General features: G+C 40.3%; 1 protein-coding gene across 1 annotated transcript in view; it reads left to right on the plus strand.

The window, feature by feature from the left end:
- PIEZO2 (piezo type mechanosensitive ion channel component 2) overlaps nt 1-15245 on the plus strand; it is a 1301103-nt gene that overhangs the window by 546422 nt on the left and 739436 nt on the right. The window contains exons 6-7 of the mRNA XM_029587157.1: nt 10773-10980; nt 12014-12227. Of these exons, the coding sequence (XP_029443017.1) occupies nt 10773-10980; nt 12014-12227 (422 nt within the window). The remainder of the gene's footprint in view (nt 1-10772; nt 10981-12013; nt 12228-15245) is intronic.

Here is a 15245-nt window from a genome sequence, read left to right on the forward strand (position 1 = left end):
CCATTATTACTGTGCTGCAGATTTTGTTAGCTTCCCTAATTTCTTTTATTATTTCATTGTCTGTTTGTTCATTCTGGCCAGGTGGATGGTAATACTCACCCACTGCTATTTATTCTCTTTTTCACCTGGAATTTCTCTGCATAAAGATTTAGCATTGCATTTTGTTTCCTGCAGAACTTTTAGCTTCTTTGACTCAATTCCCTCTTTAATATATAGTGTGACCCTTTTACTAATTTGATTCATCTTATCATTTCAATATATTTTGTATCCTGGTATCACATAGTAACATACATAGTAACATAGTAATGACAGTAAAAAAAAGACCAAATGGTCTATCCAGTTGGCCCAGCAATTTTCTTATGGTAGTAACTGTTGCTTCATACAGGTGACCCTCAAGCCTTATATTAAGGGTAGTAATATTTATAATCAAAATCAAGCAACTGTCAAAGCCATTACAAAATTCCTGCTAACATTTTTATGGGGTTAGCAGCCATCTTGATAATTCAGACAATGCTACTTGAACATGCTTTCTTCCCAATGTCTGGGGGTCAGTAACCCGCACTATAAAAGTCGGGGCCCAGTGTTGGCAATCATCTGAATCCAATTCCCCCTTCTCCCCTCCCCACCATCGAAACGGAGAGCAATGTTACAGTTGCATCAAAATAATCAAGGCCAGTTGGTAAGGATGGTAATTCTAATGCCCTCTGCTAAGGTTAGTAACAGCCACTGCATGCAGGTTATCTCAATGCACCATTTTCTTCATTTCCAACCTCTAGCCCTTAGGGATCCGCAGTGTTTATCCCATGCCTTTTTTAATTCATTTACTGTTTTTGTTGTCCCTACCTCTTCCAGAAGGGCATTTCAGGCATCCACTACCCTCTCCATGAAGAAATATTTTCTGTTGTTGGTTCTGAGTTGTCCCCACTGGCATTTCATTTCATGACCCCTAATTCAACTTTCCTTTCCAGCTGAAAAGGTTTGAAGTTCATGCATCATTAAAACCTTTCAGGTCTCTGAAAGTCTGTATTATATTTCCCTTGCAACTCCTCTCTTCTACAGCATCTCCTCATATGTCTACTAATACAGACCCCACATCATTTTGGTCACCCTTCTCTGGATCACCTCTGTCCTGTCACTAGCTTTTTTGAGATATGGTCTCCAGAAATTACCACAGCACTCCAGATGAAGCCTCACGAAGGACCTGTACAAGGGCATTTTCACCTCCTTTTCCTTACTGGTTTTCCTCTCTCTATTCAGCCCAGCATTCTTCTGGCTCTAGCCTTGTAACATTATTTCGCTGCCTTCAGATAATCAGACACTATCACCCCAGGGTCCCTCTCTTGATCCGTTCACAACAGCTCTTTACCCCCCATCACATACAACTTTTTTGGATTACCGCACCCCAGATACATGACTCTGCACTTATTGGCATTGAATCCCAGCTGCTAAATCTTCAACCATTCTTCAAGCTTTCTTACATCAGTTTTCATTCTCTCTACTCCTTCAGGCATGTCCACTCTCTTGCAGATCTTAGTGTCGTCCCCAAATAGATGTAACCGTAACTAAAGACACTAAAGATTTTTTTTTTTGTTAGAAGGTTTCTGGAGGGTTTCTGTTTTCCAGGGTTTGTGTAGAGGTCAGTGAGTTCTGCGTTAATGCAGAGCTCTTGCAATTTGCAAGCATCCTTCCTGAAAGGGGGGATTTGGTGAGTGTCAACTAAGTTGGAATGATGTGCTGGGCTAGATAAGGTGGTAATAGAGGGAGGTTCATTCCCCCAAAGGGGATGGGTTAGGGTGAGAGGTTATTTAAGATGCTTTTACAAGCATCTTAGAGGAAGAAAGTCAGAGAAATTCTTGGAAGTTTGAGGACTCCTGAGGCATAAGATTTTGCTTAAGCTTATAAATTTGATAAAGATTCTTAAAAGCCATCCAGAGGGAGGAAACCCTAGGAAAAAGGATGTCGATCCCTGCTGGGGAAGCTTCAGAAAAAGAAGTATTTGAACCATGTTGCCCCAAAGGCCTTGGGGCTGAATCTAGATTTTCTGAGTCTCATGCTCAAAGAAGTTATTTGAAGAGTGAGGCTACGCTGATAGTGTTTTCTTTAGCTTGTATCCAATGACTTATTTGAAGATTTTCTCGAAGAAGTTACTTATTGCTTTTGGAATTACAATAAAATTATCATTTGAAGCCAAGCAGCAGTGTGGACATTGAACATTGTTATAACTTGGTAAGTTTTCCCTTGGGCCTCCCAGAGACTACTCTGGTCACCACTGGCAATCCCTGGGAGGACCTTTGACAGTTTTTTGTTCTGCAGCAGTATAGCTGACCACCTCTGTGGCATCTGAAGGTGGTTCTGGTGAAAAAAAGAGTTACATAGACAAACTTTACCTTCTATTCCTTCTACAATGTTCCTCATAAAGATATTAAACAGAACCAGTCCCAACGCTGATCCTTGTGGCACTCTACCTAACATGATTCTCTATTCAGAGTAGGTTCCATTGACCTGTCAGTCAACCAGTTTGTAATCTACTCCACTACCTTGATGCCCACTCTCAAGCTGCTCATTTTATTCATGAGCCTCCTATGTGGGGCCGTATAAAAAACAAATTTCTGAAATCCAAGTAAATCACATTGAGTGCTCTTCCTTGATTCAGTTCTCTTGTCATTCAATCAAAATAATCAATCAGATTAATCTGAGAGAACCTTCCCTTGGTGAATTCATGCTGCCTCAGGTCCAGGAGCCATTGGACTGGAGATAGTTCACTATTTTTTTCTTCAGTAAAGTCTCCATTAATTTTGCCACCTCTGAGGTGAGGCTGACCAGCCTATAATTTCTGGCCTCTATTCTACTACCGCACTTGTAAAGCAGGACCACAATTGCTTTTCTCCAGTCTTGCGGCACCACTCCTGTTTCCAGGGATCTATTAAAAAAACCTTTCAAAGGACCTGCCGGCACATCTCTGAGTTCCCATGGTAACCTGGGATGTACCTCATCAGGCCCCTTGGATTGTCCACTTTTGGTTTTCCTAGCTCCTCCTATATGTTCTCTTCTTTAAATGGAGTTACATCTATACCACTTCCATCCATATTCTTGTCAACCTGCAACAGTCCATCTCCAGGGTCTTCTTTAGCACACACCAAACTGAAGTATATTTTAGTAGAAATTTGTTTTATTTTGTTGTAAAATTAGTAAAACCACACAGTATCAGTACACAATTGTTATACATTTCCATACAGTAAAATCCTCAGCAACATTTACTTATACCAAAACAAAAAACAACAACAGTATCCCTCTCTTTCCTATCACCCCCCCCTCCCCCCCTTCTCTCCCATTCCCCTTTTGAAGTATTTGTTTAATATTTCTGTTATATCATCATCTTTTTTCCCACATTGCTCCATTCACCTTTCAATTTCACTATTCCAAACCGGGCCTTCCTCCTTTCTTTGATATATGTGAAAAATGTTTTGTCACCTCACTTTACCTCTCTGGCAATCGTTTCTTCTGCTTGACCTTTTGCTTTCTTGATTTCTTTCTTTGTCTCCCTCACTTTCACCAGGTATTCTTCCCTGTCTCCCTCTTTATGCGATCATTTGTACTTTATGAACTCTGTTCTTTTTGCCATTAGTTTTTCAACCACCTGCTTTGAGACCCTAATCAGTTTCTTTTTCCTCTTACATTTGTCTACTTTTCTAACATAGAGATTTGTTGCCTTTGTAAGAGCTCCTTTTAATCTGGCTCATAGTTTTTCCATCTCACCCATTTTCTTCCAGTCTTCTAGCTCTTCCTCCATATACATCCACATTTTGAGTTCATATTTTTGAAATTCAGAACTCAGATCTTCATGTGATTTTTCTGTATCCTGTTTGCTTTAAGAAGAACATAAGAACATAAGAAGTTTCCATACTGGGTCAGACTGAGGATCCATCAAGCCCAGCATTCTGTTTCCAACAATGACCAATCCAGGTTACAATCACCTGGCATTTCCCAAACATTAAATAGATCTCATGATAGTATTACCAGTAATAGTAGTGACTATTTCCTAAGTCAACTTAATTAATAGTGTATGGATTTCTCCTCCAGGAACCTATCCAAACCTTTTTTAAACCCAGCTATACTAACTTCCCTAACTACATCCTCCTGCAATGAACTCTACAGCTTAATTGTGCATTGAGAGAAAAATAATTTTCTCTGATTTGTTTTATGTTTTATCTTCATGGAGTGCACCTTAATCCTTCTGTTATCTGAAAGAGTTAATAACCAATTCACATTTACCTGTTTTAATCCTCTCATGATTCAGCCCTAACCTTTTTAGCTTTTCCTCATAGGGGAGTCATTCCATGCCTTTTATTACTTTGGTTGCCCTTCTCTGTACCTTCTCCAGTGCAATTATATCTTTTCTGAAATGTAGTGATCAGAATTGCACACAGTATTCAAGGTGTGGTCTCACCATGGAGCAAAACAGAGGCATTATGATATTCTCCATTTTATTCACCATTCCCTTCCTAATAATTCCTAAATTCTGTTTGCTTTTTTGACTGCTGCAGCACACTGAGTCAATGATTTCAATGTATTATATCCACTATGATGCCTAGATCTTTTTCCTGGGTGGTAGCTCCTAATATGGAACCTAACATCGTGTAACTACAGCAAGGGTTATTTTTCCCCTATATGTATCACCTTGCACCAGGTCTCTCAGATGCCAAGTACTATCTACTTCTTCATTCAATGCTATACACTTTGACTTTCCCATCTTATTTTTTAGACTTCCAGCATTTGTAAACAGATATTTCAAAGTATGTTTTTTTTATTTGTATTAACAACCTGCTGCTTATCAGTTGATAGGGTTAATTTGGAAACTTTCTGCTCTGTCTGCTCTTTACTTAAAGGCACCTGGGCCACTTGAGCATTTATTGCAACCTCTCTACTAGGATTCCATAACTTCCCTTTTCTGTTAGTATCCTTCAAAGATGCATCTTTCTGAGCCATGCACTTCTGAGTGACTGTCAGCTTTCCCACCATCATCTAGTTAAAATGCTGCTCTATCTCCTTATTTAAAGTTCGTGCTAGCAGCCTTTCAGAAAAGGTCCCGATCTACAAAATGATGCCCAGTTCCTAACAAATCTAAAACCCTCCTTCCTGCACCATTGTCTCATCCATGCATTGAGACTCCAGAGCTCTATTTATCTCTGTGGTCCTGCACATTGAATGGGGGACATTTCTGAAAATGCTACCCTGGAGGTGCTGGATTTCAACTTTCTACCTATAATCCTAAATTTGGCTTCCAGAAACTCCCTCCTGCAGTTTACTATGTCATTGGGTAACCACATGTACCAAAACAGCCAGCTTTCCCCAGCGTGAGGTCCAACACCTTCGCATCAGGCAGGCAAATTACAAGCGATCCCCACATCCACCAGCCTCCTAGCTATCTTTATTCCTAATAATTGAATCACCAGCTACAGTGGCTGTCCTAACCCTTCCCTCCTGGTTACATGCCCCCAGAACAATATCCTTGGTGTGAGAGGATATTACATTACCTTGAGGGCAGGTCCTAGTTACAGGATTGTTTCTTGCCTCACCAAGGTGATGCTCTACTTCCAGGTGACCTTTCTTCTCCAAGGCAGCAAAGAGGCTGCCAGATTGGAGGTGGGACTGCTTTACTATGTCCCTGAACGTCTCCTCTATATACCTCCATGTCTCCCTTAGAAAATCCAGATCTACCACTCTAGCCTTCAGAGTTCGGACTTGTTCTTTGAGTGCTAGGAGCTTTTTGCAGGTAGTGCACATATACAACCTCTCAGTGGCACTCAGTGCAAAAGACTAATTAGTCTCCGTCTTGCTGCTGGACTACTATCTGCATCTTAATTTTGTTGATTTTTTTATCTAGTTAAAATTTCTAAGAGAGTAGGGATGTTTTGGGGGTTTGGGGTTTTTGGGTACTTGCCAGGTTCTTATGGCCTGGATTGGCCACTGTTGGCCACTGTACTTGCCAGGTACTTGCCAGGTTCTTATGGCTTGGATTGGCCACTGTTGGAAACAGGATGCTGGGCTTGATGGACCCTTGGTCTGACCCAGTATGGCATTTTCTTATGTTCTTATGTTCTTAAAGCTAATCTAAAGTACTTTTAGTCTTTTGTTTTATATTTGTCTGTCAGTGATCCTCAAAACACGTATAACTACTTACTTACCCACCTTATTGACTCTTATCTTGAATTCCTTCTGTATGAAATTAGTAGTAAATTTTTAGTATGGAGTTCTGAAGCACATGCTTGTGGGGCCTCTGGAAGCTGGGGCTATGGAGACTTGAAGCCTGGATAGCACGCAGTTACCTCTGGAGTCCTCTCCCATGGGCTACTGGGAAATTATGCAGCTGAGCCTTCCAGTTCTCTTCTACTGCCTAAACTGTCTACGTCCTTTTTGAACTCAGCTAATTGTCTCCTTTCACCACATGCTCTGGTAACAAATTCCACAGTTTAATTGTGTGCTGAGTGAAAAAAGTACTTTCTCTGATTTGTTTTAAATGTGCTTTCTATTAGCTTCATGCAGTATCCCCTAGTCCTAGTACCATTTGAAAGGGTAAATAACTGTTCTGTTTCCCCATCCACCCCACTTAAGATTTTATAGACTTGCATCATTTGTGAGAGGTATATGTTGGAATAAATATATTAGTCTAGGAAGAACATTCATTTTTAATAACTCTATTGTACCAACCCAGAAAATGTCACTCCATTCACCCAAGTCTCTATGTATTCTACTGACCACTTGGATATAATTCATTTTGTACAAATCCAAGCACTATCTTGGGATGTATATTCTAAGATACTTGACTCCCTTATCTGCTATTTAATGTTTAAATTTCTTTTATTTGTTTTCAACAACATACAAACTTCAGTAAGTAGTAAAATACAAAACAGGATTGGGCTCTATGGTGCACTCTTCCCAGAGTCCTGTATATCTTTCCTAGGAATATCTTTGAACTCCTTTACTCTCCCTCTCTCCCTCCTTCCCTCTCTCCCCCTAGTAGCCCATTACACAGGAAATGTGATATATATTTCTTCATCTCTAAAATTATTGACCATTCTATCTGCTATTTTAAAATGTGACATGCTTCTTGTAGACCTATTTAATGTTCTTTTCTCCAGGGCAAATACCTCTCATTTCTGATGATTAAGTTTGTATTGTGCCAGCACTTCTAAAAGATGTGGTAAGAACATAAGAACATGCCATACTGGGTCAGACCAAGGGTCCATCAAGCCCAGCATCCTGTTTCCAACAGTGGCCAATCCAGGCCATAAGAACCTGGCAAGTACCCAAAAACTAAGTCTATTCCATGTTACCATTGCTAATAATAGCAGTGGCTATCTTCTAAGTCAACTTAATTAATAGCAGGTAATGGACTTCTCCTCCAAGAACTTATCCAATCCTTTTTTAAACACAGCTATACTAACTGCACTAACCACATCCTTTGGCAACAAATTCCAGAGTTTAATTGTGCGTTGAGTAAAAAAGAACTTTCTCCGATTAGTTTTAAATGTGCCCCATGCTAACTTCATGGAGTGCCCCCTAGTCTTTCTATTATTCGAAAGAGTAAATAACCGATTCACATCTACCCGTTCTAGACCTCTCATGATTTTAAACACCTCTATCATATCTCCCCTCAGTATAGATACTATTGCATTTGTAAGTAAAAGAAGAACATTGTCTGCCTATAAAAATATTTTGTTAACCTCCCCATTCAATTTTAACCCCAATACTAATGGATCAGACCTTATCACTTGAGCAACTACTTCTACAGCAAGATTGAACAAAAGAGTAGATAAATGGACCCCCCTGTCTAAAGCCTTTTGAGGATAGGAATGCAAGGTGAAAATGACCCTTTCGTTAAGTGTTGTGCACATGGATGTGCATATAATTCTTTTATCCAGTCTATGAAATCTTTGACAAAACCAAACTTGTTTAGGACCGTGACAAGAAATGGCCACTGCAGCTTATCAAGGACCTTTTTTGCATCTAATGCTACCATTACTCCAGAGGACTTGTTTCTTTTTGCAAAAGATAAGATGTTAAACATTCTACTTCCTTTAATAAATTTCGTTTGATCTTCATTGATCAACTCTTTCATCAGCTTCTCTAACTGCCTCTGTGGAATTTTGGCCAATATTTTGATATCTACATTTAATAGAGAAATGTGGAAATAGGAGTCCAAGTCCAAGTGATCATGCTGCTTATTTATTAGCACAATTATAGCATCAGTTAGTCTGTGTGAACAATCAGGATGCTCCTGAAGATATTGTAGGGCTCCCAAAGGTTTTGAAGTCTCCTGGAAGAACTTTTTATAAAAGACTAAGTAAAATCCATCTAGACCTGGGCTCTTACTATTAGGGATGTTTTTTGCCATCCTTTGTATCTCAAGCACCAAGAGAGGCTCTGTTAATATGACAATCTGTGCCTCTGACACTGCAAGGAGTTTGATCTTACTCAGGTATTCATTTATATCTTCCATGAAGCACTTTTCCTCTCCTGCATATAACTCAGGAAAATATACTAAAAAGTCTCATTTATCTCTATTAAGTTATGGGATATATTACCTCTTTATGCACAAATACCTGTAATCACATTTCCTTTACTTCTCTTCTTCAGCACTTTGGTTAGAAGAGTGTCAGTTTTATTCCCATGCTCATACAATTTTTGGCATAAATACCTGAGAGATATCTCAATTTCATCTACCTGTAGATTTTCCAGTATATAACTGATCTCTATCTCCCCTTACCCTTAAGCAGATAGGGAGCACACCTCTGCAGCAAACACATAGGGGTGCTGTTGCTACATGATATGCTCCACTCCGCCTTCCCTTACAGCTCCAATGCTAAGGCCCAATTCTAGTGAAGATTCCAAAGACATGTCTTCATGTAGAAATGTTTATTTGTATCTCCTTGGGTACCATGCTTCTGAAGTGACACAATTAAGACAGTTAAATTGGCAGATACCTGAGGTCCATCTTTAGGTGACTGTGGGTCACTGTGAGCTATTCCTTTCTTATAAATGAAGTCTCCCCACAGTTACAGTTGTATTCATAAATTTACATACCCCTGGCAGAATTTGTAAGATGTGTAGCATTTTAAGAAAAATTGAGTCATCAGACAAAACACATCTGTTATTTTTAATGTGTTGCAAATTAAAACTAGTATGCATCACAGAATAGCCAATCATTAAACAAACCATAGCAATAAGGGAAATAATAAAATGGTCCTGTTCAAAAATGTGCAGACCCTTGCATGTTTGGGCTGATAATGTACACTCAAGTTGACACACACACAGGTTGAGATAGAAATGAAGGGTAGGTATCCATTCACACCCGTGCCTTAGTGTCTGTGTGTATAAGAAGTCAGTAGCTCTTGAGAAACTTGTGCATTTCATCCAGGGCTGTACTGATTTTTATGATTACTGAAGCATGGGGAAAGCAAAAGAACTGTCAAAGGATCTGTGAGCAAAAGTAGTTAAACTTTATAAATCAGGCAAAGGTTATAAAAAGATATCCAAAGATTTGAAAATGCCAATCAGCACTGTTCAAACTCTGATCAAGAAGTGGAAAATGATGGGTTCTGTTAATACCAAGGTAGACCAAGAAAAATTTCAGACACAACTGCCAGGAAAAGTTGTCGGGATGCAAAGAAAAACTCACAAGCAACTTCTACTGAAATACAGGCTTCTCTGAAACAAAGTGGTGTGGATGTTTCAGCATGCACAATAAGGAGATACTTGAACAAAAATGGGCTTCTTAATGGAATTGCCAGAACAAATGTATTGCTGCACCAATGCCACAAAACAACCTGCTTACAATATGCCAAACAGCACCTAGAGAAGCCTCAAAACTTCTGGAACAAAATAATTTTGAGTGATGAGAACAAAATTGAACTTTATGTACACAACCATAAACGTTATGAAGAGAAGCCACCGTCCCTACCATGAAGCATTGAGATGTATCTCTGCTTTTTTGGGAGGATGTTAGCTACAGCGGCACAGAGAATTTAGTCAAAATTGATAGCAGGAAGAATGCAGCATCTTGTCAGAAAATATTGGAGGAGAATTTGCATTCATTAGCCAGGAAGCTATGCATGGGGCACACTTGGACTTTCCAACATGACAATAATCCGGAACATAAGGCCAAGTTGACCCTTCAGTGGCTGCAGCAGAAAGAAAGTGAAGGTTCTGGAGTGACCATCACAGTCTTCTGACCTCAACATCATTGAGCCTCTTAAGGTGGAAAACTCAAACATAAAGTTCATTCTAGACAACCAAAGAATTTACAGGGTCTGGTAGCTTTTTGCCAAGAGGAATGGGCAGCTTTATCATATGAGAAAATAAAGAGCCTCATTCACAACTTTCACAAAAGACTGCAAGCCGTCATTGATGCAAAAGGGGGCAATACATGATATTAATAACTAAGGGTATGCAACTTTTGAACAGGGCCATTTTATTATTTCCTTTATTGCCATGATTTGTTTATGTGATGCATAAATAGTTTAATTTGAAACACATTAAAAATAACAAACATGTTTTGTCTGATCACTCAGACAATAAGTGCCTGCCCCAAAGAACAGAAGATGACAGAATAACTTACCAAAGGACTGTTAGTGGGAGAAACAGTATTTGAACCCTGGCTTCCCAAGTTCTCAGCTATGGGCTCTCACCGTTAAGCCACTATTTTGCTATTGTCACAACATCAGCTAATAGTATTCATCCTGTTTCCTTTTCCTTTTCCTTTTTTTTTTTAGGGAGGAACCGAAAAGTTGGATCTGGATGATGCTTTGATGTATGAAGAAGATTTGGATGCTGGAGAAGGTGATGAAGAAAATGAAGAAAGCACAAAATTAAAATTACTTAGAAGAATTGCCTCATTAGCTTCAAAATTGAAAGAGTTTATTGGCAATATTATAACCACCGCTGGAAAAGTAGTTGTTACAATTTTATTTGGTGTAACAGGTTGGTTCTTTCACTGCTTCTCAAAAACATTTTCAGATTAAGCATTAGTGAATGTGTTTTCAATAGTTTTTGAATCAGAAATAAAAGTAGACTTTTTAAAGGGAAGAATAATTTTCAAAGCCATTTTCCTGCCGATTCATTTTTGGGAGCTTTTTGGGGAGTTTGGTTGAGGAGCGAGGGAAGATGCAGGGCCATCACAAAAGATGGGTAAAAAGAGCAACTGCTCTTGCTGTCAAGATATGGCGAGGGGAAGGCACCATACCACAACTCTCTTTTAAGTCAGTCTGCTAGTCTACTAGCATGTGAGAACTCAAGGGAAGTGGGCCACCAAAAGCAACTCTTGCCTGGGGTGCCATTGTGTCCAGCCACTGCCCTGGGGAAAAGGGTGGCTTGTCATGTGGGGGCATCATTGATTTTCACATTAGATGAGAGAAAAAGGTAGGAGGGAGCGTCACTGAGTTATGAGAACATGCATAGCCAGCTAGATTTGAGCCAGCTATCCCTGCACTTAGGTTTGTCTGGCTAAGTTTTCCAGCTTGCTCTGAATACCGTTAGCCAGCTATCCTTCTTCCCTGTCTTAACCTGGCCCTGGGATCTTCAGGAATTTAAAAGGCTAAATTTTAAAAGACTAGTAAATCTAGAATGCAAAATATAGCCATTCATTCCCAGTATATTTTCAGCCTTTGATCTAGCCAACTAAGTTCTCACTTAGCTGGCTAGATCCCTTTAAAAATTCACTCCAGTATGTTTAGTACAAAAAAGGACAGCTGACACTTAGCACCAGTACTATTTCTATACTTATTTGATTTCCTCGAGTGAATGCATCATTGTTATGCAAAAATATGTAAGATGCACATTTCTACAGCTCCTTTTTTCCTAACAGAACCTCCAGATTTGTTGTATATAGAGTAGTTTAATTGTTTTACTTTGTTTTACTAAATCTTTTTCCTAATTTGTCAGGCTTTGCAGTAAAAAATTATTTTGTGCCAGTTTTTGATTACATGTTCATTTTTTTGTATGTGTGTTTATGCAGGTATGATGTTACCATCTTTAACCTCAGGTGTATACTTCCTTGTATTTGTGGGATTGTGTACATGGTGGTCTTGTTGCCGAATATTTGATCCGCTGATATTCAGCTGCCTATGTGTGTTAATGGCCATATTCAGTGGGGGGCACTTGATTGGACTTTACCTATACCAGTTGCAGTACTTTCAAGAAATGATTCCACCAGATGATTTCTATGCCAGGTAAGTCGGAGCTATGCCAACTTGTAGCACATCATTTCTTGTGATAAATGTATGTTTATTTGTAGTCACTCTGTAAAGTCAGGGGTGCTCAAACCGGTCCTTTGGGCTCCACCCCCCAGCTAGTCGGGTTTTCATGATATCTCTAATGAATATGCATGAGATTTATTTGCATGTATTATCAATATCCTGTGTATGCAAATATTTCTCATGCATTTTCATTAGGGATATCCTGAAAACCCGACTGGCTGGGGGGGGGGGCCCTAAGACCTGTTTGAGCACCCCTATGTTGAGTGAAAAAGAACAACCTGGAATGCAGAAAGAAATGTACTGTGGTCTATGATGTGTTACACATGTAAATTCTAAACTGTTGCTCAACTTTGCTTCATACAATAATCCTTCCTAAAAAGAAGCCCTTTTATAACAAATCTTGTTGAAACAGACATTTTGTTCACATGTAGTTCCTGAACTATAGATGCCATTTAGTTAAAAATCTTCTGTAATAGGAAATAGATGTCTACAGGACAGCAAGAAAAATCTTAATACCTCTAAATAATAATTATTTGTTATGATTTGTTTATTGCCTTTATAAAAAGATTCGCCCAAGGTGGTACACAGCAAGTTCAATTGGACACAGGCAGATTAACAATATAAAGTAGAAGAAGTCATATTGTACAAAAGCACAGTACATGTTAGAACATCAGTTTACATATTAATGAACAGGATATAAAGCAGCAATTTTCAAACAAATGGAGGTAGTGCCTATAAATAGATATAAAAGTAGTCAAAGGTGATTATAATAAGTGATATGAGTAGGTAGAGATAGGCAATTAGATGGTATAATTAATAAATTTATATATACAGTTTGAAGAGGAGTATGCAGTAGAGATTTATTTATTTATTTATTTATTTTTAATTTTAATATACCGATGTTCCTGTATAGAATACATATCGCACCGGTTTATAGAGATGTGCGTCTTGTGAGCTCTCGCTGGACTTTTAAAATCTGGTGAACATAGCAGATATACAAACGAGAATTTTGAAGGCCAAAGCGGAGGAGGTTTCCATGTGAACAGCGGTTCAACATAGGTCGGTGAGCGTTAAGAGATAGGCTGGCTATACCTGGGAAGAGTTCCCTTTCCTTTGCACAGGAAAGGGCTCCCTAGCATGGGTTGGCCCCTAGAGTGGAGCACGAGTCTTCAAAGTGTGGCGAGTCGACGTGGAGGAGGTTTCCATGTGAACAGTGGTTCTGGTTCAACATGGGTCGGTGGGCACTAAGAGGTAGGTTGGCTAAACCTGGGGAGAGTTCCCTTTCCTTTGCACAGGAAAGGGCTCCCTAGAATAAGTTGGCCCCTAGAGTGGGTCACGAGCCTTCAAAGTGTGGCAACATGGAGGATGTTTCCATGTGAGCAGCGGTTCAACATGGGTCAGAGGGTGCTAAGAGATAGGCTGGCTACACCCAGGGAGAGTTCCCTTTCCTTTGCGCAGGAAAGGGCTCCCTGAAATGGGTTGGCCCCGAAAGTGTGGTGGCTCCATTGGCATCTAGTGAATACCTAGAAGCTATTAACTGTGCTTATGCACTTCAGCTGATGACAAAGAAACTTGCAGAGCACTCAGAAATAAGAAAACTGCTACTCAATCTAAATCTACAAAATCAACCTATGTTGACTTTGTACCCTACAGTGCCTCTGTAAACTATGGGAACACAGAGGTTGAACTAGAGTACAACTACCACCAGTTTTCTATAGTACTAGAAACATTAATGTTGGCACCTAAGAAAGATTTAGGGAAAATGGCCCATATTATGAAGGTCATGAAAACTATTGCGCATATGTAATATCCAAGCTCCAAGCTGGACAGACAGGCACAGCATTTGAGGTCAAGCCCATGTATGGACGTAAGGCCTGGACAGTGGACAGACTGGCACAGCATTTGAGGTCAGGCCCTTGTAGGGACGTAAGGCCTGGATGGACAGGCACAGTGTTTGAGGTCAGGCCCTTGTAGGGACGTAAGGCCTGGACAGTGGACAGACTGGTACAGCATTTGAGGTCAGGCCCTTGTAGGGACATAAGGCCTGGATGGCCAGGCACAGCGTTTGAGGTCAGGCCCTTGTAGGGACGTAAATCCTGGATGGACAGGCACAGGGTTTGAGGTCAAGCCTTTGTAGGGATATAAGGCCTGGATGGACAGGCACAGCATTTCAGGTCAGGCCCTTGTAGGGATGTAAGGCCTGGATGGACAGGCACAGCGTTTCAGGTCAGGCCCTTGTAAGGACTTAAGGCCTGGACGGACAACTGGGACCGCTGTACATGCACACACCAAACTTGTAACTACATAAGAGGCCTACTGGGGATTTGGCTTCAAAGAGCACTGCTGTCCCAATATATGTGAGTCTGCAAACTGCTCACAGATGCAGTACAGTGCCTTGATGTGCTCTACAACTGGGACCGCTGTATGTGCAAGCACCAAACTTGTAACTACAAAAGAGGCTACTGGGGATTTGGCTTCAAAAAGCACTGCTGTCCCAATATATGTGAGTCTGCAAAACTGCTCACAGATGCAGTGTAGTGCCTTGATGTACACTACAACTGAAGCTGCTCTGTGTGCACAAAAAAATGAAACAGCAGAGAAAAGACTAGACTGAAAGCCTGAGCCAGCACAATTCTTAGTGATGCTGCTTCTTGTTTGAAAATACCAACTCACACTATCTCCCACCCACACTCTGCCTGTACCTGCAACTACCTACCCCAGGGGGGTAAGATAAACAGCAAAATGCCACTGCTAGCAGCTTGTCTCAGTGGGAGAGACCAAGAGACCGTCTGAGTTCAATTAAAAAAAGTGCAGTCAAAAAAAGCCTGGCTGGCTGGCACTGTAGCAAAACCGAACAAATATCTTTTTCAATGGAAAATTCTATCAAAGTAGCTAGCAATCGAATACAGATTTGAGAAACTCAGACTGGCTCTGAGTAAAGCCACCTCCCTGGACCACCCCCGCAAAGAAAGAGCATGGCACGCCACGTGC

The sequence above is a fragment of the Rhinatrema bivittatum genome, chromosome 2, assembly GCF_901001135.1.
Source record: "Rhinatrema bivittatum chromosome 2, aRhiBiv1.1, whole genome shotgun sequence".
Taxonomy (NCBI): Eukaryota; Metazoa; Chordata; class Amphibia; order Gymnophiona; family Rhinatrematidae; genus Rhinatrema; species Rhinatrema bivittatum.